This window comes from Pelecanus crispus, chromosome Z (genome assembly GCF_030463565.1).
Source record: "Pelecanus crispus isolate bPelCri1 chromosome Z, bPelCri1.pri, whole genome shotgun sequence".
Classification (NCBI taxonomy): domain Eukaryota; kingdom Metazoa; phylum Chordata; class Aves; order Pelecaniformes; family Pelecanidae; genus Pelecanus; species Pelecanus crispus.
Genome location: NC_134676.1, coordinates 15,985,389 through 16,008,895, shown reverse-complemented (window position 1 = coordinate 16,008,895; position 23,507 = coordinate 15,985,389). Strand labels below are relative to the sequence as shown.

The 23,507-nt window shown below is 39.7% G+C and overlaps 1 protein-coding gene across 1 annotated transcript; it reads left to right on the top strand.

Annotated features, from left to right (window-relative positions):
- The first annotated feature begins 516 nt into the window (after window positions 1-516).
- C9 (complement C9) lies at window positions 517-19,360 on the top strand. The gene is made up of 11 exons (XM_075726917.1): window positions 517-602; window positions 5,882-5,999; window positions 6,677-6,824; window positions 8,216-8,363; window positions 10,054-10,192; window positions 11,396-11,614; window positions 14,043-14,283; window positions 15,678-15,806; window positions 17,803-17,981; window positions 18,188-18,416; window positions 19,200-19,360. Exons 1-11 carry the CDS (start codon window positions 517-519, stop codon window positions 19,358-19,360), a joined length of 1,797 nt encoding a protein of 598 aa, XP_075583032.1.
- Window positions 19,361-23,507: the final 4,147 nt, after the last annotated feature.

Here is a 23,507-nt window from a genome sequence, read left to right as displayed (position 1 = left end):
TAGGCTCCTTCAAAACAACAAAAATTATATGTCATTTTTTATATTTGGCTAGGGCAGGAAGAAAAAGGAATCTTGAGACTTTATTCCTCTAATACTCCAAATGAGGACTCCAAAGATGTTAGATGCTGAACTTGCTCTTTTAACAGCTCTGCTTTAGAAACTACTTGCTCCTTACATGAGTCACTGCTATGACAGCTTTTTACTAGGCAGTTAACTGTTCTCTAATTAAATAGAAAATGTCTTTCCCATCTTTAAAAGGTACTAGTAAACAAAAATGCTTTGGTTTTAACCTTGGAGCCACTTTACACTATTTCCCAATCTCCACGCAGGGAAAAAGTGGAATCTTCTGGAAAATGGACTTTGAGCACTTACTTGGTGTAAGTCAGTTTTGGCTAGTAACTGGCATTCTTCAGCAAGCACTGCTTTTTGTTTGTTCTTTTGGTAATAAATAACAAACAGGACAAATAAAGAAGTTATAAATTCAGTCATGGCAATTCCTGTCTATTCAGCTACAAAATGAGAAGCATGCATGTTATGCTGCAGCTTATATCCATACTATGCAATTTAGAGGTGGCTGCCTCACTTTTGGGAGAAAGCAGAAGGTAAGTGTCCTTGGTCTTCTGCAGATGTCTAGCTGTCCTGTTTCTCCAACACAGAGCATAAACCTCCAATGCAGACATTTCTAATGGTAGCTTGCACAGATTTTCAATGAAAAAGGAAACTGCTTCTTGCTGTATTGCCTGGAGTCAAATAGAAATGGTTTATCCATTTATTTTGGATGTACGTGGCATAATAAAGGTGACTGATAGCTGTTGAAGCCATGTTCTTGCAGGGAGGTGGAGCTCAGGCAACTGTTTTTTATTGCAGGCTGAGTGTGAAAATATAATTAATTTCAATCTGTTTCTTTCTGAAGATACACAATTCTATGCTGCCAGTACTTCTATTCCTATTTAAAATCTTCTAGACTGCCTATTTCTAATTGTTTAGAAATATAGCCTTTGTTTTTCACCATAAGTATCACTAGAAGGAGAACTAAAGGCTTAGTCTTTACAAAAATATCATGTGGAAACAACTGAAGAGCTACACTACCAGAAATAGAGCTGCCTAGTCTATATGTAATTTTTGAGAATAGTCAGTAGTAAGTGGTGAAAGAATGTGAGTCTCTTAATGGATACATATGTGCATTAAGAATAAATTGGGATCCATCTGCTTTAAGACTTAAATTGCAGTAGGTGAAGCATTTTATTATGACATGTGAATACTATCTGAACAACCAAGTATTGCCTCTTACACATGTGCCCAGGCCTGAGGGTGGCTGCTGCTATTATCGCTTGAAATACCTGAACAGACTTTGAAGAGCAGACTTCAAAACTCTAAGGATTGCTGCTTGCCTTTCTCCTTATGTTGCAGTTTTTATTATTTTGGCATTCAGGTCCAATTACAGCACAGGTCTAATATATTCAGTTAGAAACAGTCCAGCCAGAAGACATGATTATTATAGAGAGTTCATAGCAGGCGATGTGGGTCAGCAGCTTGACTTCACATCATACCAAAGACTATGCAGCTTCATGATGGTGCTAGCAACTACGGTTGGCAAAATTATGCCATTGTGTGATGCTATCATGTCTCCAAGAGAGCCACACCTTCTTTCTTGGTCAGTGCTAATTGTCAAACCAAGACTTTTTCATGAGTCATTGGTTTTGTAACTGATGAACTGAACACTCTGTATTTTGGTATGGATCAACAACAAATCACCAAAGCTGTGTGGCCTGAGGGTGTTCCAAGTGTATTGTGCAATCCAAGACAAGGTACAAGCAATTTTGTGTACTGATTGTGAAATGGCTTTTCCTTTCCAAAGAGTACTCTTCTGTGTCTCAAACTTCCCCAATAATGGATTACAGACAAGGTATTTTAATTTCCATGCTTGTCTCTGAAGTTCTTGCTCCCAACTGCCACCTTCAGTGACATATTTAATATTTAAATTGTGTGACTTAATATCTCTTGTTTCAGCATGGTTTTCCAGTAACCCTTTCTCCCCAGGTTTAATGTGGTGGTTACAAGCCTGCTAATTTTCCTAATATCTTTGTTTATTCTAAACAATGTTGTTGAATAAAATGCTCTTTCCATATGTGTCCCTTTGAATTTCCAGATCAATCTGGATAGTGGATGTATTGTTGGTATTTCAGAGTTTGAGACTCATTTTCAATGAGCTTTTTCTGCTGTTTTTTTTTTTTTTTCTTCTCTAACCTCAAGTAAATCCAAAACCTTAAAAGTGGATCTGCAGCAAATCATGTGAACCTTGTATATTAACTTAGAGGAGGCCCAGGGGTGTGTATACACCACTGAATGAATATTCTTGCAGAAGTTGCTCGGTTGGGAATACCTGAAAACCTGTGCCACCTGAAAGTCAGCTCAAAGACTACCATCAACTCTGATTTGCAGACAGTTGATGGCAAGACTTCCATTTGCATTGAAAAGTTCAACTCAGCCTTTCCTGCCTGGGATTTTTATTTTAGATGCAAAATAATGACTTATAGGAACTTTTTGGAGACTCTCTGGGATCTGTACTAGCTTGAGTCTGATTGCTCCTTTAGGCACTTCTAGACACTGTTCTTCATGGTTCATTCTTACTGCCTGCAAGGGATTTGGGCTGCATTTTTAAGGTGATAATTTAAAAGTTCAGAAATGCATTTCAGTGTAAACTTCTACAGTACCTAAACACCTGACAATTGCTAGGAAGAAGATATCCATCTGCCCTTAGAAATCCTATTAGGTGCCTCAATGCTTTTTTAGGGTCTAGGGGTTCCCACTCCTACTCTCTTCAAGGACAACCTGTCAGTCTTCAACACAAGATGCCAGAATAGATGTTGTTACTGAGAGGTTTACAGTCCTACATCAGTAAGGAGAGGGAAAGGACATGTATGCAGCTATCTTTGCAGATACAGGAAGGAGCAAGCTGATTCTCATCCATTTGCCAGACCAGTAGATTTTAATTTCTTCCCTCTGTGATGTTACTGTCATGCTGAGTGGTGGAAAAATATTTAATAGAATACTGTGCAGCAACTTTTCACAGCATTTCCTACTTATTATGAAGTTACAGTAAATTGTATTCCTGAAGTATTTGCAAGATGAGATAATTACTGGTGAAGGAATTGTTTTTGAAGAGGCTGGAAGGCTACATCAAACTTCAAATACATGACAGCTTTCCAGAATTTCATAGATCTGTAGAATACATTGAAAAGTCTAGGTTGGAAGGGACCTCTGGAGATCTTGTACGATGTTCTGCTCAAAGCAGGGCATTAGATCAGGTTATCCAGGGGTCCTGTCAAGCAGTCTTGAATACTTCCAGTGAGGGACATTCTACCATTTCCCTGGGTAACCTGTTCCAACATCTTCTCATGGTAAAGTGGTTTGGATTTTTTGGTTGTTTTGTTTGTTTGTTTGTTTGTTTGTTTTTTGGGGGGGGGGGGGTGTTTGTATTCAGATGGCATTTCCCCTGAACCAACTTCTGCACAGTGCTTCCATCTTCTATATAACTACCTTCTAGGACTTAGCCTTTTCTGTAGAAGTTTCTAAGAGATGCAGTATGCCTCTTTCTTTTTCTTTCTTATTTTTGAATTATAGGCCTTAACATAACACAGGGTAAGTGTGACTGCAGCGCAACTTCAGATGGAATCATAATTTCAAAAATCTGTATGCATTCCCAGGCTGAAGTATCATTCTGATGTATGCAAGCATGCATGCTTAGTCAATATTTGAAATACACACGCCTTGCAGAGTGGTTTGGGATCTGTAAACCTCAACAGCACTGGAGAAAGAAAGCTGGCCCCTAAGTGGGCATGAAAGTAGAAGAAAAGGCTCAGATTAAAAGTACCATGATTAATCTAATCACAGTCTTTCTGGGTCAGAGCAAAGAGACCACTGATCCATTACTCTTTTCCTGATAGTGATCAATAAAGGATGCTCAGGGAGAAGTGTAAGAACAAGGCACGTATTCAATGCCATCTCCCAAGCTCCCAGCACTTTCAGCTGCCAACCAGTGGGTTATTTATTTAGGTGCTCAGAGTCCACTGGTGAATTTGTGAAAGGGAATTCTGTGTAAAATGGACTTTTCACAAGGTTGGATTTGCATCTTCTATCAGGTTCCCCAATTCCTGGTGCCAGGAACACAGCAAAGCTTCATGCTTTGCTACCAGCTTTGAGTTTGGGAGGTCCCTATCGTATGGAAAGAGTTCTTAATTCTTTATCTCATTTCTGCTGTCCATAGATATTGGGTATATTTGTGCTTTTTGCTGTTTCCTTTTCTTCAGAATCCCACCTGTTAAAAGCAACATCCTCAGCTAAGGATCCATTTACTACAGGCTCTAGCCTGAGGTCAGGAGACTTCTAGAAAGGGAGTTGTTTAGGAGCAGCAGGCAAGACAGTGGGAGTGCGTGATACAGACACTTCCAGCAGCAGCTGTGGTGCGTGTTTGCTGCTAGTGTGACAATGGAAAGTCTGAGGCTTCAGAGCCAGTCAGGGTCAGCTGAGTGTATAAAAGGTTGCACAACAACCCTGTGATCCCTGAGCTGTTTGAGATTCAATAGCTGGAAAGAGGCATAGGTTGATTTAGTGTCTCAGTAACAACTTACTACGTATGTGACCTGAACATACAATAAATGGCACCAGAAAGCTAAACCAACTCGTGTATCTTCCTTGTCCAAACTGCAGATTTCTCAGTCTTGTGGAATCAGGTTACATTTGTTTGGACTTCTGACATACTTGTATGAGGGAAGGGGGTCAAAGAGTGGAGGACAAGGACCTGCCTGTAGCAAAAGCCCATACATCACACTGCAGAAGGTACAGATCTGCCAGCCAGCTGGGCTCAGCAAAGAAGTTCCCACTGCAGAGCAGAGGCAATAGCATTAACATGGAGAGGTGCAGAGGGAGAATTGCTTCACAGTAGATGTGAAGCATTGCGTAGCATGTAAGGCCAAATCGGAATAAATTACAGAGCAAACCAGGCAAGTTAGACTTCAATGTTCCTCCATTTCTCTGCTTTCCAGTATTGTTACTTGAGAAGATAAGGTCACCAGTAAACTATTGGCCTTGGTTTTTAAAATTAACAAGTCATCCTACAGTGCATCAGTTTTTAATGTCTAACTGTGGGTGCTTTAAAGAATCTCAATTTCTATAAAGTGATGGCCTTTCACTTACTGAGAGCCAGGCATTTCATGGTATTTAAAGCTGGGCACCAAAATGAAGAGTCGCTCTAGAAAATATAGGCCTAACTGGCAAAGTATTCTACTTGGCAAGCTGAAGAATACTTAGATAGCTAAACACTTGCCTGTTTTTTCCAACAATATAAGTCAGCCTGTTAGCAAATAATACCTTTATTTATGAGCCTTCTTTCAACTCAGGAAAGCATTTAAACTTTTATCTAGGCTTAAGGGCAACCCCATTAAAGTTAATAAACTAAAAAATCACAAAGACATGTATTGAAGTGCTACATCCATTTGAGGTATGCTGCTGTGCCTTTGGCTTCAGCTTTAAGTATGGGAAACACAGACACTGAATAGGGGAACTGCAGATGTTCTCTGTGTATTATCGTTTGCTTCTCTTCAATAGCATGACCCACCAGAAGAGCATGAGTATGCACAAAGATCTAAAAAAGGGAAAAAGACTGGCTTACTAAGTCTTCAAAGTTTTTTTAATGTAATTCTAAACCACCAAAGAATTTAAGATTAGGCAGTTGTTTATATAAGTATCAAGTACTGCTATGAAAGTGAAGCAGAAAACAGCTTGAAGATGCTTCCAAAATATTGGTCTATGGTTTAAATACAAGCTCACATGTGATTTTAGTGTACTGCCCAGTACTGTACTGGAACGTTTTGTTTGACAGCTCTTCAGAAAATGCTTTCCACAGGGGAACAAGAGAACTGAAACCTCCGTCTCCAATAGATTGTAAGCTGAGCACCTGGAGCGAGTGGGGGCCCTGCGACCCATGCACACATCAAAGGGTAAGCTACCGTTGGAAGTCTTTGTTCCAAAGCCACAACCAAAGGGACATCATCTGCCTGCCTTTTGGTTATGGGAAAATATTAGATTGCCACTCTTAATATTGTATCTTCATGATTTGATGAAACCCACAATCATTTCAGATCTGAAGCCATAAGAGTAAGAGAAGACTACATCCAGATGTACAAAACTGGTCAAGCATTGTCATTCAAAATATTTTGTTAATAGAAATTATCTTTTTTGGCCATGTGGATGTGTCTATTAAGAACATTACTTTTCAATACTTTTTCCCTTTTTAAATAAAAAGCAATTTTTTGCCAAAAGCAGATTTTTATTTTCTTACGGGAGTTCTTCTTATGAGTCTTCAAAAAAATGAAAGATTTGAAAGCTTGCAAAATATATATGATGTATTTCTGCCCTGGATTGAAATAATGAAAGTAGTGAAATAAACTAAATAGTGAAAAATAAGCATCTCTGCATACTTGCTAAGACATTATTATTAATTCAATGTTCCTGTATACTTTTTTTACACCATGAGCTGTGCCTACGGATTTTCAACCAAAAATTTCACCAAAGATGCTTCATTTTTAAAAGTTCTAAGTTCAGCTGGAAATCCTTCAGTTCTGGTGTTTCTCTTTTCTCTCTATAGAAATGTTAATAGTGTTATCTATCCTTCAAGTTTCGCTCTAGACATATTGAAAGATTCGGACAGTTTGGTGGAACACCATGCCTGGGCCCCTTAGGAGACTCACAGAGCTGTAAAACCAGACAAGTTTGTCCTGAAGAACCAGAACCAGACTGTGGTACTGACTTTCAATGCAATTCTGGTAGGTTTTGTTTTCATGCCATAGCGAGTTGTGCAATAGCTCAGGAAACCACATTTTACTTAGTTCTGTGAAGAAGTTAAATCAGTTTCCATTGAAGACAACATACATACACAAAAAGAGAGATATACTTCAGTGCTTTTCTAGTTGGGGATGGTTTCCTGAAGTGACCTATTGTTAGGGTTTAAAGAGAGTCCCCAGTGTGTAGGCAGGTGGGTTGCAAAGCCACAATGCCAAAACCACAGCATGGACAATACTTGAGAAGGGGTACATTCCTCTCATCTTGCATTATAATTTCCATCTAGTTTAAATTCTTCTACTGTAATTTCTACTCCATGGTTAAAAGCTGACCATGCTATGAGTGTCCTTTCTTCTAGAATAACTGCTCCGCCTGCTACAGAATCACTATGTTTTATGAAAAATCACTGGGAATACTAGGACTGAAGGAATTTTAACAAAATGGATAGGGAAGTTCACTGACCGAAGTGGTATGACAGATGCTAGCTGGAGATCAGAATGCCTCTAGATCCAAAGTAAGATGTGAATTTGTAAAGTGATACGTGCATGGCATATGAACAAGTGTAATGTCCAAGATTCATCATAAATCAAAGTAAAATAGGAACAGTTAATGGTAATAAAACTAGTCAAAACAGAAAAGGAAAGATGACAACTGAATTTTGATCCCCAAGATGTTCAGTATTGTCTTTATCTAAAATACTGTGAAGTGCAAGTAGAGAAAGAAAAATTAGAAAGTGTGTGTTTAGCTACTAGTTCACAGCCATTGTGTGGCACTTACATTTGAGGGAGTTGATATCAACAAGTGTTGTTTTATTATGCTAGAAATAAATTTACCCCAAATCTTTAAAACCAGTAGAAAAAAAATCAGTCTTTGTAAAACCTGTGATGTGCAACCTCAGGAGAATTACTGCTTCATTGTTGCTTTAGAACACAGATCACTATAGTTTTGGACACAACAGTGTCCAAATAATATAGTCCAAATAGGAACAATTTAAACAATTTAGAAATAATTCTTTGTTCATATTGAAGTAATATTTTCCTGTATTCTCTCAATACAAATTTTAAAAAAGAAAAACAAACCACCACTAATAATCAAAGATTAGTATAGAAACAATCACAGGAAGTAACAACTTTCTGCAAATGACAGCAGTTCTCCTGTCACTTACTTTTCTTAGCCATCCTAGTAAACTGATAAGTAAATATAGTAGTACAGGGTTTTTTTTTTCATTTCAAGGAGGCAAGGTGTAGCACATGAATTCATGACAATAACAGAAATACACAAAGAGGAAGATCTCAATAAAGAGTAGCTGGGGGTTTCATTTAAGTCCATCTTGGAAAAAAAAAAGCATTCATCCAATGTTTTATTCTTTGATTAGGTCGATGTATAAAGCGACGACTTGTGTGTAATGTAGATAATGACTGTGGAGACCGTTCTGATGAAGATAACTGTGAATCTGACCCACGATCACCATGCCGTAACCATGATATTGATGTGTCTGAAGTTGGAAGGACCGCAGGGCAAGGGTATGTAATGAAGGAAAAAGTAGTATTTGGCCTTGTGAAGAGTCTAGGACTGTTTCCAAAGCCAGCTGAAAACACTGGGGCACAGTGACATTCCCAAAAGTGGAATCTGAATCATGTTCACATTTGTATTCAGAAATGTTATGTAGCTTTTGGAAGAACAACTAACTACTGTTTTATTTTGTGTGCTTGGGGACGATAAGATATTTATATAGACAGTGTAAATCAATCATTATGCTAATATACAGAATCATATATAGAAGTTACATGAATATACTTACAACACTTTCTATTGAAATATAAAGCTTACAGATATATAGATATGTTGCAAGTGATATTTCATAATGAGTCAGTTATTCCCAATTACCTTACTAACATGCATGTGTAAAAAGGAGAAAATGTATCAATTATTAATACAATGGAATGTCTTACTGCAACAACACTCTGCCTGCATCTTTTTTCCAGTATTGCATTCTCCACTTCCCAGATCTTCATTGTTTACAGGAGTTTTCCTCATTAACCTAAGTAAAAAATTAATCTTTCTATTCTCAGAGCCTGCTGGATTTCTTTCTTTTTTGAAACAAAAGGGAAATGTGACATATTGTTTATCTACCAATCAAGTTAGAAGGCAGCTATCCAAACTGGAACAAATGAAAATAGAAGTATACTACAGCACCACCTTGTGTTTAAATTAAAAGGATGCATCATCTTCATTTAATCTTAATAACAGTATTACAGCACAACAGCAAAAATGCTGCCCTTGTAGCATGGGGAACTAAGCCAGGTACTCTGGCACTTTTAGAAGTATCTTCTTTATTATTTTTCTTATAATCCATTACCAAAATTTTCCATGAGAAAATGTTGTATAGATGTGCAGTAGTGACGCTGGTGACTTTGATGAATTGATAACCACTTTCTATACTCAGATAAGTATATGGACATGTATCAGACATAAATATTGGAAATACTGAGAAGATTTAAATCTATGAAGCAGACATAGAAATGCAAAAACACCATCTAGAATCCTCCAAGGAGCAGTTATTTTTGGAAGTATCTCTTGCACAGTGGTACATAGATGCATAGAGCTATACAGCCAATATTCCTGCTTCTCTGGATTTGTACTAGTTCAGATTTCATCTCCTCCACTCCAGGGAATTCCATTACTCCACTGGGTCACATCCTGGGAGAAAAGACAATGCTAGGACCAGCTGTATATTCCTTCTACAGATTTGGTAGATCTTGTACACAATTGATACCAAAGTTCCTACCAGCAAGCAAACTACTATAAGTTATGAAAAAAAACAGGTTAAAAGTAGCTGTTGAGATATCCCTTTTAAACCTATAAGGAATGCTTCCTCACAGATACATTGGTCAAGAAGAAATGTTTTTTACCTCCTTTTATTCCTAAGGTTCTCACTGTGTTTGATGTTTAATATCAATCTTTTATTTGTTTATTTCTCATACATGGCCCTTAAAGTGCTTCACAAAGATGTATTGTTATCTCCATTATACAGATAAGAGGACCACAAGAGATGAGGCAGGCTGCTGTGGAGGAAGCAAGATTCAGTTCCACAGCTATAGTCTCCATCTCTTACAGAATCTGACTTTTCCAGTCATAATACCATTGTCTACAGACTATGGGTGCTGACACCTCCTTTTTTGAAGCGTAAACTCTGCTGTATTTCTCTTGTAGAATCAATGTTTTAGGGATGCAGCCAGTGGCCAGCCCATTTGACAATGACTTTTTCAATGGTCTTTGTGAAAAAGTGCGTGATGGAAACACACAGACATACTACCGCAAGCCATGGAATGTGGGTGTTCTCAATTACGATGTAAGTCTAAGTCCTTCTGTGCAAATTAGGACATGTTTAACTGAATGAAGAATCCTGACATCCTCTTGGAAGATTTGGCATATCTCTTGAGTTAGGCAGCAGCAGCTTTTTAGCATAAAGCTTTTGATAAAGCCCAGAGGGAAACAGGTTATGTTATCATTTGCTTTAGCAGTTAAGCTCAGTTGCGCCAGATAAATTCCCACATGTCCATTCCTGCACCTGTGCCTAGCAAATGGAACTATCTTTCTGGAATGTTTACAATATGAGTGGATGAGATGAACAGGAGATGTACAGAAAGGAATGTGATACCTAACTTTTACTGGGTAGAGCAGCAATCAAGGTACTTTTTCAAGGACACACAAAAGACACTGATAAAAAGGCAGGAATAGTATTATGATACTCCCGTCCTGCTTGGGTTTTCTAATCAGTGATGACCTTCTCTGTCCCACTGAAAAAAAATCTAACAGGCTTTTGAGATTCAGACTATGACTTCCAGTGAGGCTTGAACATGAAAAATGTTGATGATCTTAGAAACATCAGTGTCAGATACATTTCAGAAATCAAAGCAGTATTTTGCTTATTAAATGCTTTGCCTATCACTGTAAGCAGGAACTTCATAGAACAATGACAATTTAAACCAGATCCTGCCCAAAATGAGTAAATCTGACCCAGACATCATTGCTTGTATTTGATTTTGATGCATAACCATTCTCAGTTACTAAAACTCTATGTTCTGCTAAAGTATGCAAAAATTAACAACACTGAAATAGATATTCTGAATTAGCTATTGTCTGCTATAACAAAAGAAAGCAAAATCATAATTCTGATTCATTTCAGATGTCAAGACCTATTAGCAAATCTTGTCTGTGTTCTAGGAAGGAGCTGGAGACTACTACTCCTTACATGTAAAGGAACTGTTGACACATACAAATTACTTTGATAGTGTTACATGCTGAGGTTTAACAGTCACTGAAATATTGTCACTGCATTTTTCTGTTTAGTTTTGAAACACTAAGCTGATCCAGATGAGGTGGTTTGTGGAGGGCGTGGTATTTCCATTTGTTTTCTTTTATAAGAAAAAAGAGCTGTAAGGAAATGTATTGCTAAGCTACGTAAAACATGCAACTTTAAAGCGCTACATAGATTTTTCTATTACTGCCTGGTTTAGTTTTTTCATACCACCTTTTCATTATCTTTTCTAAGACAAAAGCAGACAAATCCTTCACATCTGTGTTCTACCATGATCGTGTGAAAATGTTTCGAGAGGTTTACATAGAAAAACAAAACAACTTTAATATTGGCTTGTCTGTGAAATACACACCTACTGAAGGAAGTAAAAAAGTAAGCGCAGGAGGAAATCTCAAGTTGCACTATAGCAAGAATTCAAGTTTAAATTCTATCCTGAACAGGTCCACAGAAAGGGTAAGTTTAATTAAGCTAAAGGGTTTAATGTAACTATTTTACAAATAATGACATTTACACAGTGTTAGAATAATGTAATATTAATCTTTCTAAGTATTCTAGTTGCCTGCTGCTTTTCTGTCATTTATTCACCAAAAAAGAAATACTGGTGATACTAGGGTTAAGATTTCAGATGTGGCCAAAGGGTAACCAAATGTAGCTTCATTTTCCTACTGTTTATCCTTGACTAGCAACCACCCTCACCTTCAACAGGCACTTGATGTTACAAAGGGTCAAAGATCTCTGATTTCACCTTGATTAGAAAGCAGCTCTGATCTACTGCAGTGTGGGTAAATTAGGTCAAGTCCTGGGATAATAATGGCCACTGAGTAGGCCTATATTAGGTAAACACAAAATGGACATGTAGAATAACAACAGAAAGGTCAGATCTCAGCCATTCAGGTATATCTGTACTAGTAACTAGCCTGGGCTAAGAGGTGTGGGCATTAGCACTGTCACATGATAATCCGTAGTTTTACTAGCACAGTGCCATGATTTTGATCTGTGCCAGCTCTTGTGCTCTCATAAGCAGTTCCCTGTGGTGCCCAGCAGCATGTTTGAAGGGAATGTTCCCAGTAGGCAGCCTGCAGAAAACAAGCCTATTTTGGGGTTGCACACAAACCATACCACTCTACATGCCCTTTGAGACAAAGGCCCTACCCCATTTTATTTCCTAGTAAAGAAGTAGCCTTAGCATCTAGTGAGGTCAAAGAGAGAGACCACAAAAAGTGACACTAGACATGCTAGACACTATGGCCTAATCCAGCAGCTGGGTGCTAGTGGAATTAACCGACCAGGTCATATACACTTTTCCACCATCTATGCCAAAGTCTGTGATCACAACATGCCATCATGTACAAGGTACATCAGCTTCATAGTGCTGAAGTGCACCACATGCAAGGAAGAATAGATCTGCCTCAACTAATTCAATCTTTCAAGTTTCTTGTCAGCCTTGTTGTCTAGGATGCCTTCAGTGCTCTGGAGATCAAATGGATATAAGGGAAAACTAAGATAAATTTTATAACTGATTAATTAAAATAATGGTGAAGAGAAAGGTCTGCAATACAAAGAGAAGCTGACATACAGCACTGACTTTGTATTGGTATGAGTTTTCTTGGGATGGAAACAGACCATTTCAATCTCAAAGCATTCATCTCCACAGATGCAAAAGTTCAAGTTCTGTAACTCAGAGTATATTACAGGCTGCTCATGGTCTAGTGGCTTGTGACAGGAGTTTTGCCCTCAAATTCTTGCTTGGAGATGAGTTCAGAAAATGAGTTGTGATCTGTCACTGGCAGAGGTCTATCACCATAAACTCGCATTGCTGCAGGTTAGAGGAGTGGCAGTCCCTGGTGGAGAACTCTCCAGGGCTCACCTGCAAGTTAAAGGCAGGAGCAGCCCAGGGACACCAGGAGAGTAATGGATTTTGTACATGCTGGATGGCAGAAATATTTGCACCTACAGAAATTTCCTCACAGATATTTAGATGCCTGAAGATTTCTGCCAGTCCTAAGCAGCAGCTGAGTCAGCAGTTTAAGATCCTTTAAATAGTGCCAGCTAATGTGATGGTCAGTTGCTGAATCCCTTTTATGTACCTCCTGTTAGGCATTACTGTTAAGGGAGTCACATAAGTACTGGAGATAATAATGGGGTTTGGAAGGCACGTGTTTGCTTAGAGTCTTAAGTGCAACTATTTCACAAGATGTCATGTGTTACGGGCAGCAGCTAGATCCTAGTTTAGATTATGATATAAAAACTTCTGGAGTGTAATTTATTAAAATACCAGTCACTAAACCTAGACTTAGAATGTATGTATGGGTCAAATGCCTCAAAGGGATTTTTTCCTGATTAATTTTCATTTTATGATGTTATTTCTGGGGTTTTTGTTTTTAATTGGAGCTGTGCCCTTCCTTCTGACAGTCTGAGAATAACAGAGAAGTGATCCAAAAAAAGAGAGGACTTAGTTCTGCTCTGACTATAAACAAAGACAAAACTCCAGCTGACCTCAGTGGGCAGCTTCTGTTATCTGGCAAGCCGTATGGAATTACTTTTCACTGTTAGGAAAGTCAGAAAGGCACTTTTGGTAGATATTGTACTTAAAGAGAAGACCTTGTTGTCAAATGGATCACAAGGGCTTGCTGAAATTAGTAAGGGGAGAGTTCTGCAAAACTGGAAGAACTGAAATGATCTAAATCTCTTGCTGCTTCCTCAGTTTAAATTGGAGAACTTTTAATTTGAATTAAGCAAGTTTGTCCCTGTTCCAAAATGCTAGATTGAATACCATGTTTAAAAGTGCTGCAGTTTCTTTGTAAGTAAAACAGAACAGATTTTCCTGCTGTGCTGCATACCAGAATGGCACTCTCATCTGCTTTCTTCTCCCTGCATTCAGAACCAAACCTTTCTGCTTATAAAAGGAAAGATTCAGCTGGGAAGATTCCAAATGAGGAGACGTGATGTCCGTCTCACAGATAATTTCCTTGATGATCTAAACTTGCTGCCTGCTGAATATGATAAGGGAGAATATTTTAAATTCCTAGAAGATTATGGAACTCACTATGCAGCCTCTGGAACTGTAGGAGGAAAATATGAACTTGTGTATGTGCTGGATAATTACGCTATGTCTCAAAAAGGTATGCATTCTGTTGGCCTTGCTATGGTATGCAGATTATCACCACATCTCCAGTCATGCAAAAAGATGTATGAGCATAGATTTGTGTATACAGAGCACTACTGAGAACAGCACAGTTCAGTGTGTGCTGCTTGTGGCACACCAGTGACATTACAGAATTACATAAGTTCAATACAGATGAGAGTCAGTCTTTGTAACTTCCAGAATCATTTGAAGTCTGTATTGTAAGTCTGTAACTGAGAAAAAACAATCTTAAACAAACTTCTTCACAATAGTAGCAATACTAATTGGTGTGATCTGATTCATGAGAGATCCCCAATGCCTAGAAAATCTGCCTAAGCCTTAAACCCAATTTGCTAGTTGGTACCTTCTTGTGGTACAATCACTCTAAGACTATGGTGGTGGCAAAAAATAAGGAATAAATTGAAGAACTTCCTAAAAATCACATGGTGCACTTGAATGTGTTAAAACTGTTTTTACAGACTTTAACATTCACACTGGAATTTTCTTTGCCCTGGTTAAGAGAGGAAAGCAGTAATTTAATCCTCCCTCATGCAGTTCAGATACGTGTGGTTTTGTGATGGATTAAAGTGATCTTTCTGGAATAAAGAAAAGGCAATTCTCATGATGACTTTGGAGATCATGAAATAAGATCAAGAAATAAGCACCTGCTGCATGCAGCACCAACAACAATATTGCTATCAGATGTCCAGACTATGGAAAGGGACATGGGACAAAGACATCACTTATGTATCCCAGTATTACTCTGTTCAGCACCTGGAGACTGTGGTGCTAGATTTTTAAGTACCTATCTTGAGCAAAATTCTTTCTGAACACAACAGTGAAGTTCCAGATGATATGTTTGAGTTTAATAAACAGAAAGGAGGTGTGGAAGGCAGTAGGGGGTAGAAGAGTATTGGAACTTATGGGAATAGAGTACTTGTAAGAGATTAGTGGGGTTAATTAACTTTATGATGAAAAGGAGGGGAGAAACATGTTTGAGGTTGGGGGAGAGACACTGGGGGGATTGGATAATTTAGCATGTAGGAAGAGCAAGAAATAAGCAGTTGAGAAAGACAAAATTCCAATAGACTGTATGGAAAAAGTGGTCCCCTGAGGGACATCTGCTTTCAGCTAGATCAAGGAAAATAGAAATCAGTTTTTGGAGGGTTTTGGTGTTTTCCTAATCACTGTAGATCTCACCTGCTTCTCTGCAGGCACTTCAAATAGTCATCGACACATTCATTTTATGGAAGAAGAAAAAGCAGAAGATAAACAGGAAGAAGAAAGCCATAAACATTTCCAATAGACCTGAAATTTATTCTCCAAGAATAATAATATCACATTATTTACAGTCATTCAATCCCCCAATCACCTAATTATTTCCACTTCTAGGTATCACTGTAGAAGATGTGAAAAGATGCCTCGGCTATCACTTTGATGCCAATGTTGCATATAAAGGCATACATGGCAACATTGATATTGGTGGTAAAAAATGTGGAAAGATTAATGTGAAGGAGAACTGTAAGTATATCCTTATTTTAAATTAATACCTTTTTCTTAGGCAAAGATTATACTAATTGCTTCTCCTTTTATAATGAATATAGTTACTGCTGTTAGGGAAAGGACAAATCCGGTAGACCAGTAGAGGTGAGGCTGCTGTACTTCCATGCTCCCAGGTCAAGCCAGGCTGAGCATGTGTTCCCAGTAGGCACACACATATACACATATAACACATACATACATAACATGCATTGCTGGCCACCAATGGCTTCATCCTGTTCTCCTCGCCATCTGATCAGGGTGAAAGTCTGAAATACCACAGAATCACAGAATGGTTGAGGTTGGAAGGGCCCTCTGGAGGCCATCTTGTCCAACTCCCCTGCTCAAGCAGGGTCATCTAGAGCAGATGGTCTCCCCACGCAGCACAAGTCTCACATATTTCAGCCCCTCCTCAATACACCTATATAGCCAATACAGATCCCTCCAGCAGCTGGCCTTAGACATTCAGCTGAAGCAGCAACTGGATCCTTAGTCTCCCCTGTTGCTGGCACCCAGGTATACAACATACCAAGGCCCACAGCTCCACTCCCATTGCTGGTACAGACCCCTGAGGCACATCGACACACACACTCATACCCACACTATGGATGCTTCCAGTAAGTGGCCTTACATGCTGATTTTATCCAGCAATTGGCCCCTAGATCCTCTTGTCTCCAGCTGCCTCACACAGACATACACTCCCATGCAAACAGGTCTCAGTCAACCCCAGGACTTGAGGGTCTCTCCAGTATTTGGCATAGAACCCCTGGTGACTCCAGTAGCCAGCTCCTGCGGCTGTCTCACTCTAGAGACACCTACATATCAGGCCAGACTAACAGCCACTTTAATACTTGGCTCCCGAGCCACTTACCCTATTCATCTGCTACTCTGGCTTGATATTTGCTAGTGATCACACACTGACATATGTATCCTCACTTGCTCCAGTTATTGGCACCACAGACACGAAGTCCCTGTCAGCCATTGTCCAACTCTAGTTGCCAGCACACAGATCTCCATCTACATGCATGCATGCATGCAGAATAGAGTCCTCCCATCCAGGAAAACAGTTAGAAATGGAATCTAATGGTAAGCCAGGACAGACTGCAAAGATCAAGGACATTACATGGCAGACAAGCTCACTGATCAGCCACCTTTCTATATGCAATCAGTCCCCTTTTTTCCCTTTATCCCTCTATTTTCCCATGATTGTTCCTCCCAAAGCCACCTTGATCTCCCCTTACCTCCTCAATGGCACTCCCCTAAATACACTCTAAGTATTTAAGCTTGTGCAATCCCAAACTGCCATTTTTTTTGCATCCAGAGAGCCTTTCCATTGACTCATCTTGCTGTTAACTCATCCTCAGCCCCACCCTGTAGGGCTAATGGCTCTGCTGGGACAGGCCCTGGAGGAGTCAAGGCAGGGGCTCCCTTTCTCTGATTAGGCTACTTGTGTTCACCTGCCTGTCATTGTTCCTCTCTGCTCCTTCGTGTGTCTGGAGATGAGTCTTTTATCACATGACTTAAAAATTGCAAAAGGCAAGGAGATTTACTACTGAGCACAGAAGAGGCAATTCTTTTCAGTGCTCTGTTCTTCTGCTTTAGTTATGAAGCAGAAGTTCCTATTATTCCAATTCCTGCCCTGTTCTGGTTCAGCTCAGGTGATACAGTAGTATTACTCATATTATCTTTGGCTTGTTATCAAACGGCTATGATTTCCATAAGGTCTCTTGTTTTGCCCTACCCCTTCTTTTCCTTTCAGATATAGGCTTTTCTAATTTAATTGCAAAATAGAAAATTTCTTCCCACATAAGAGGTCTGAGCAAAGAAAGACAATTCCACCATAACTAGTGAGTGAAGGATTCTTCTCTCTACAGTAATTGTATAGAGATGGACTGGTTGCGCTAAAAGGACAACTGTTCTTCAACATGCATGGGCATTACATTTCCTTCATCCCCTCTTGCTGTCTTTCTTTCTGCAGCTGAACATGAGGATGATGCTATCATTGATGATGTCATTTCCTTAGTTGATGGAGGGAAGATTGACTTTTCAGTTAAAATAAAAGAAATGTTACTGCAAGGATCCAAAGTGGTTGATGTAGAGGATTACATACAGTGGGCTAAGTCTTTGGTTGATGCTCCAGTAGTGATACAGCAACAGGTAAGTACAACTTCTTCAAAACTGTGGCTTTTACAGTTTGAAGGTTTTTGTTCCAAGATGGATGTGAGACTCCAAGTTTATCATGAACTTTCAGGTATTTACTTCATCTTGACTGTTTCTTCAGATGCTTACTCTGGTGATGGGTATATCAAAAGGATTCAGAACTTCGGAAAAGTCTGTTATGCATGGGCTTTTTTCCTCTACAGCCTTCTCCAATACATACACTTGTTCCAGTTAAGATGAGAAATGCACATATAAAGAAACAAAATTTGGAAAGAGCAATTGAAGACTACATTTCCGAATACAGTGTGTGCAAATGTGAACCCTGCAAAAATGGAGGCACACTGCTGCTGGTAGATGGAGCCTGTACATGCATGTGCTCAAGCTACTTTAGGGGAACTGCTTGTCAGATTCCCAAATCTACATTATTTGAAGGTTAGTAAATACTCCAGACAGACTAAAATGAGCATATTAGTTATTGTGAACAATATCCTGACAAAATGAGCCTTCATAAGGACAGAAGGATGTCATCGTAAGTTACTGGGTTCTTTCCATAAAGAGGGCACTCTAAATTGAAGTTCATTGTCCCACATATATGGTTGTGTCTTGGAATGATATCCCCAGTTCATTTAACTAAACAGGAACATTACTGAAGAATGGTGCAGTAATGGTAAGCTGATTTCAGGCAAAAGCAATCTCACCACATCATAAGCTATTTTGTGTTCAGTTTCCTGCAAAAGTACTGTGTTTCCTAACACATGATCTCATTTCATAATTACTGTGCTAGTTTAATAATAGATTGGTCCATAAGGGGGATGAGGGAGATGAATGCAGTTCCACAACCAATGATGTAAGAAATTTATTGTGCAGTAAATTCATTCCCTGTGGCCAAGTTTTTAAAGCACAGGTGCCCAAAATGCACCTTAGAAGTTGATATTCAGGCAGCTTCCTAGGGTGACAAAAAACATTGAAAACTCTGGGCTCTTAAGCAATGCCTCTGACAAGGGCATTTTCAAAAGTCAAATCTGTGTGACGTGATGTATTCTGGAGGGTGCAATGATCTGCAGAGTCATCATAACTGAGAATGTAAGAACTGAATCATGGTCTACCTTGTCTACCCTCAAAAGTGCCAAGTAAAAAGCTCTAATTAATCCTTCTGTCACTGCACAGAAGACAGAGAGATGCTGGACTAATCCTAGTATGATGTCTTAATACCAGTTGTCACTGATGGAGGCTGGAGCTGTTGGAGTGCCTGGTCCGCCTGCATCAATGGAGAAAGCACTCGAACTCGCCAGTGTAATAATCCTACACCAGAACCTCATGGCAGACCATGCCAGGGAGAAAGCATTGAAAAAAGGCCTTGTGGAGAAGCAAAATAATTATGGAGAAGCAAAATAATTATGCTGCTCAAAACCAGGTAAGCAGCCTCTCTAAGTATTAATGTGTTATTGTTGTTTAGAATAAATGGTCAGCCAGTATTTGGGGCATTCCAGTGACACAGCTGAAGAAGTGATGGGCAAGTCCACTTATGTGTTTCATTTAAATCCATGACTTCGTATATCTTTTAAAAACTGCCACCTGGTAGCTCAAATTTGTGAATGTTTAGATTTGTATTTGAATGTCTTGACAAGTAATGTTATATCAGAGAATTTCAAGAGTAAAATGGAGTTCTGCATAAGAGTAGACTAAAAATTCAGCCCTTAAAATCCAGATTTCACCTCCAGTAAGACTCTCCATCAAAAAACTTATGTCTTAGGGAGAGAGACATCCTTTCCAGAAACAAAATATAAAGACAGTTTGAGAGTCTGAATTCTACTATTTGGTAAGTAGAATGCTTAAATCCAACAAAGCTATAGTTATAGCAGTTTTGAAACTTTTAGCTTGGAAAAAAATAGTTTAAGAAAATGTTTAGCTACATGGTTTTGTCAGGTTTTTTATTTTTATTTTTAATATACTACTGCAAAGAAAACCAAAAAAATAAGCAGGATTTTGAGGAAGGATACTCTGGTCCATAAAATGGCAAGGTTGTCTCAACTTTCTTCACCTGCTGAGAACAAGAAACTTGCATACCACTTGGATGTGACAGTAAGAGTTTTCAGACCCAGAAGGAAGTGTTTGGGTGTTATGCTTAACATGTTACCATAAGTTCCTTCTCTTCTGGGAGGCCACAAGAAAAAAGGAGGTGGCAAGATAGGGAAAGGGTTTTGAATGTATGTTTCCCCACTGAAACACCCTGATGGTAAGTCTCGCAACATGACCTCTACCCACACCAAAAATTATGTATCAGAAGATTTCTTCCATGCCTGCCCTCTCTCAGCTTCACTAGAGTTCAGCTACATGTTATATGCTAGTTGTGAAGCACCCTGAAGAAACCATGGCAAGCAAGATATAACAGCATTCATGGGCATCTAGCCCTACATCAGAGAATTACAAACTGCTTCCTACAGCACCGCATATTCAGACTATCAAAGCTACTTATTCTATAAGTTATTCCACAAGTGGAAGAGAGAAATTGAGAGAAGAATATGATACAGAGCTGGAAAATCAAGAATAATATAAGGAAGACAAGTATTGGAAGAAAAATTAAATAAAACTAGCAAGTGGCAGATTCAAAGCAGACTGAAGACTGGTCCTTCACATAGTGGGCATACCAAAAGGAAATACACATTTTAAAAACCTTAACACAAACTAATAGAAGGTTCTTAAACATGTAGATAATCATGGTTGCTCAGGAAGTCACTGAAGCACCAGTTTTGACAGGATAGGAAAGTATTCTGTGGAAGTATTTCTATGTGTTTCCCTACTCCTGGACATTCCCTAGGTCGGTGCTATTGCCCTTTTGTTAAAAACAGGGTATCAAGTTAGCCTTTGCTTGATCCAGTGAATTTGGTCTTATTTTTAAATATCTCATAAGCAGCTTAATTTTATTCCTTCACTCTATCACTGACATGTTTCTATTCAGCCATGACAGCAAATACCATGATGATTATTCATGTTATATACATACTCAGATATGTTTCCTCTGGTATGGTATAGTAAAAGCTCTTTTAAAAAAATTAACCTAACTTGACTCCTTATATATCAGACATGTTGCATACTCACTCTTCCAGCAGAAGTCAGGTATTTAAGTCTTCTGAAAATCACAGTATGTGTTTTGATTCATTCTTCATTAGAATTATTTTATATTACAGTCATATTTCAGACACAGTGAAATAACGTTCTTGGTGAGCCATGAGAGTACTGTTTCACTCAAATTTTGACCAATATGTATGTCATATACTATCTTCTATCAATTCTTTACTATTTTTTCTCCTGTTTTAGAAAACAGTAATGGATTCCAAAACAATTCTACAAATCACAGTTTCTGCTGGCCAGCTAGCTACCCAAGAGCAATGGAACGCCATGATTTAAAAGTACCTGCAGCTTAAATGATTGCTAATCAAAACACAGTAAGACACCAATAAACATCTTAACAGAGATGAGCTGATGCAGTGTGTGTGGTCCATCTTATTTTTGTCTGTAGCCATCATTAGGGCATGAATTATCTATCTTTGTTAGCCAAAGGCATAATGGTGTTCCCCTGTCAATGTTTTTTTCATAATTCTCTGTGGCATGTAAGCTATGACCTGATTGCCATAACTGAAACTTGATGGGATGAATCCCATGACTGGCATGTGGCTATCAATGGCTACAGGCTGTTCAGAAGAGACAGGCAAGGAAGGAAGGGCAGAGGCATTGCCCTCTACGTAAAAAAAATTGATACAGTGTGAAAAGCTGTCCCTGAAGAATAGCCACAGTTGAAAGCTTATGGGTACGAATCAGAGACAGGGGCAACAAAGGGAACCTTGTGGTTGGTGTCTACAACAGGCCACCTGATCAAGGGGAGCCTACTGATGAAGCCTTCTTCCTCCAGCTCCAGGAGGCTTTGCACTTGTAGACTCTCATCCTACTGGGGGACTTCAACCACCCCGAGATCTGCTGGAAAAGCAACATGGCAAGCTGTAGGCAATCCAGGAGATTCCTAGAATGCATTGAGGATAACTTCTTAAGCCAGGTAATAGACACCCCTACCCAAGGGGATGCAATACTGGATCTGATGATCACCATTGCAAGTGAGTTCATCAGTGACATCAAGACTGGAGGCAGCCTGGGCTGCAGTGATCATGCGTTGGTGGAGTTCACACTCCTGAGGGACATGGGAAGAGCAAGGAGTACAGTCAGGACCCTAAATTTTAGGAAAGCAAACTTCCAGCTCTTCAATGAGTTAGTCAGAAGGAACCCCTGGGAGACGGTCCTCAGGGACAGGGGAACGGAACTGAGCTGGCAGATCTTTAAGGATACCTTCCATAGAGCACAAAAGCTCTCAGTCCCCAAGTGTAAGAAATCAGGCAAGGGAGGGAAGAGACCAGCATGGCTGAGTCAAGACCTGCTGGTCAAACTAAAGAGTAAGAGGGAACTGCACAGGCAGTGGAAGCAGGGACAGGTGACCTGGGAAGAGTACAGGGAAGCTGCCAGGTTGTGTAGGGATGGGCTCAGGAAGGCTAAGGCACAGCTGGAGCTGAATTTGGCAAGGGATGTAAAGAATAACAAGAAGGGCTTCTACAGGTATGTCAGCCAGAAAAGGAAGGTTAAAGAAAGCATGCCCCCCGTGATGAACAAGAATGGCAACCTAGTATCAACAGATGAGGAGAAGGCTGAGGTACTCAACAACTTTTTTGCCTCAGTCTTCACCTGCAACCTCTCTCCTCACCCCTCCTGAGTCAATGGACTGCAAGATGGGGACCAGGGGGTAAAGCCCCTCCCACTGTAAGGGAAGATCAGGTTCGAGACTACCTGAGGAACCTGAATGTACACAAGTCTATGGGACCTGATGAGATGCATCCCAGAGTCTTGAGGGAATTGGCTGACGTAGTTGCCAAGCCACTCTCCATGATACTTGAAAAGTCATGGAAGTGAGGTGAAGTCCCTGCTGACTGGAAAAAGGGAAACATTGCACCCACTTTTACAAAAGATGGAAAGGAGGGCCCTGGGAACTACCGGCCCGTCAGCCTCACCCCTGTGCCTGGGAAGATCATGGAACAGATCATCCTAGAAGCTATGCTCAAGCACATGGAGGACAGGGAGGTGATTCGAGACAGCCAGCACGGCTTCACCAAGGGTAAGTCCTGCCTGACCAACCTAGTGGCTTTCTATGAAGGAGTGACTCCATCAGTGGACAAGGGAAGAGCTACAGATGTCATCTATCTGGACTTCTGTAAAGTGTTCAACACAGTCCCCCACAACATCATTCCCTCTAAATTGGGGAGATATGGGTTTGATGGGTGGACTGTTCGGTGGATAAGGAATTGGCTGGATGGTCGCATCCAGAAGGTAGTGGTCAACAGCTCAATGTCCAAATGGAGACAGGTGACAAGTGGTGTCCCTCAGGGGTCTGTACTGGGAACAGTGCTGTTTAACATCTTCATCAATGACATAGTGGGATCGAGTGCACCCTCAACAAGTTTGCAGATGACACCAAGCTGAGTG

Bases quoted from the DNA above. Each gene is read 5' to 3' on its own strand.
- C9 (XM_075726917.1), top strand. From the start codon at position 517: ATGAGAAGCATGCATGTTATGCTGCAGCTTATATCCATACTATGCAAT. The intron at 10,193-11,395 runs GTAAGTCTAAGT...ATCTTTTCTAAG, and splicing joins TGGGTGTTCTCAATTACGAT to ACAAAAGCAGACAAATCCTT. The intron at 14,284-15,677 runs GTATGCATTCTG...TTCCACTTCTAG, and splicing joins TTACGCTATGTCTCAAAAAG to GTATCACTGTAGAAGATGTG.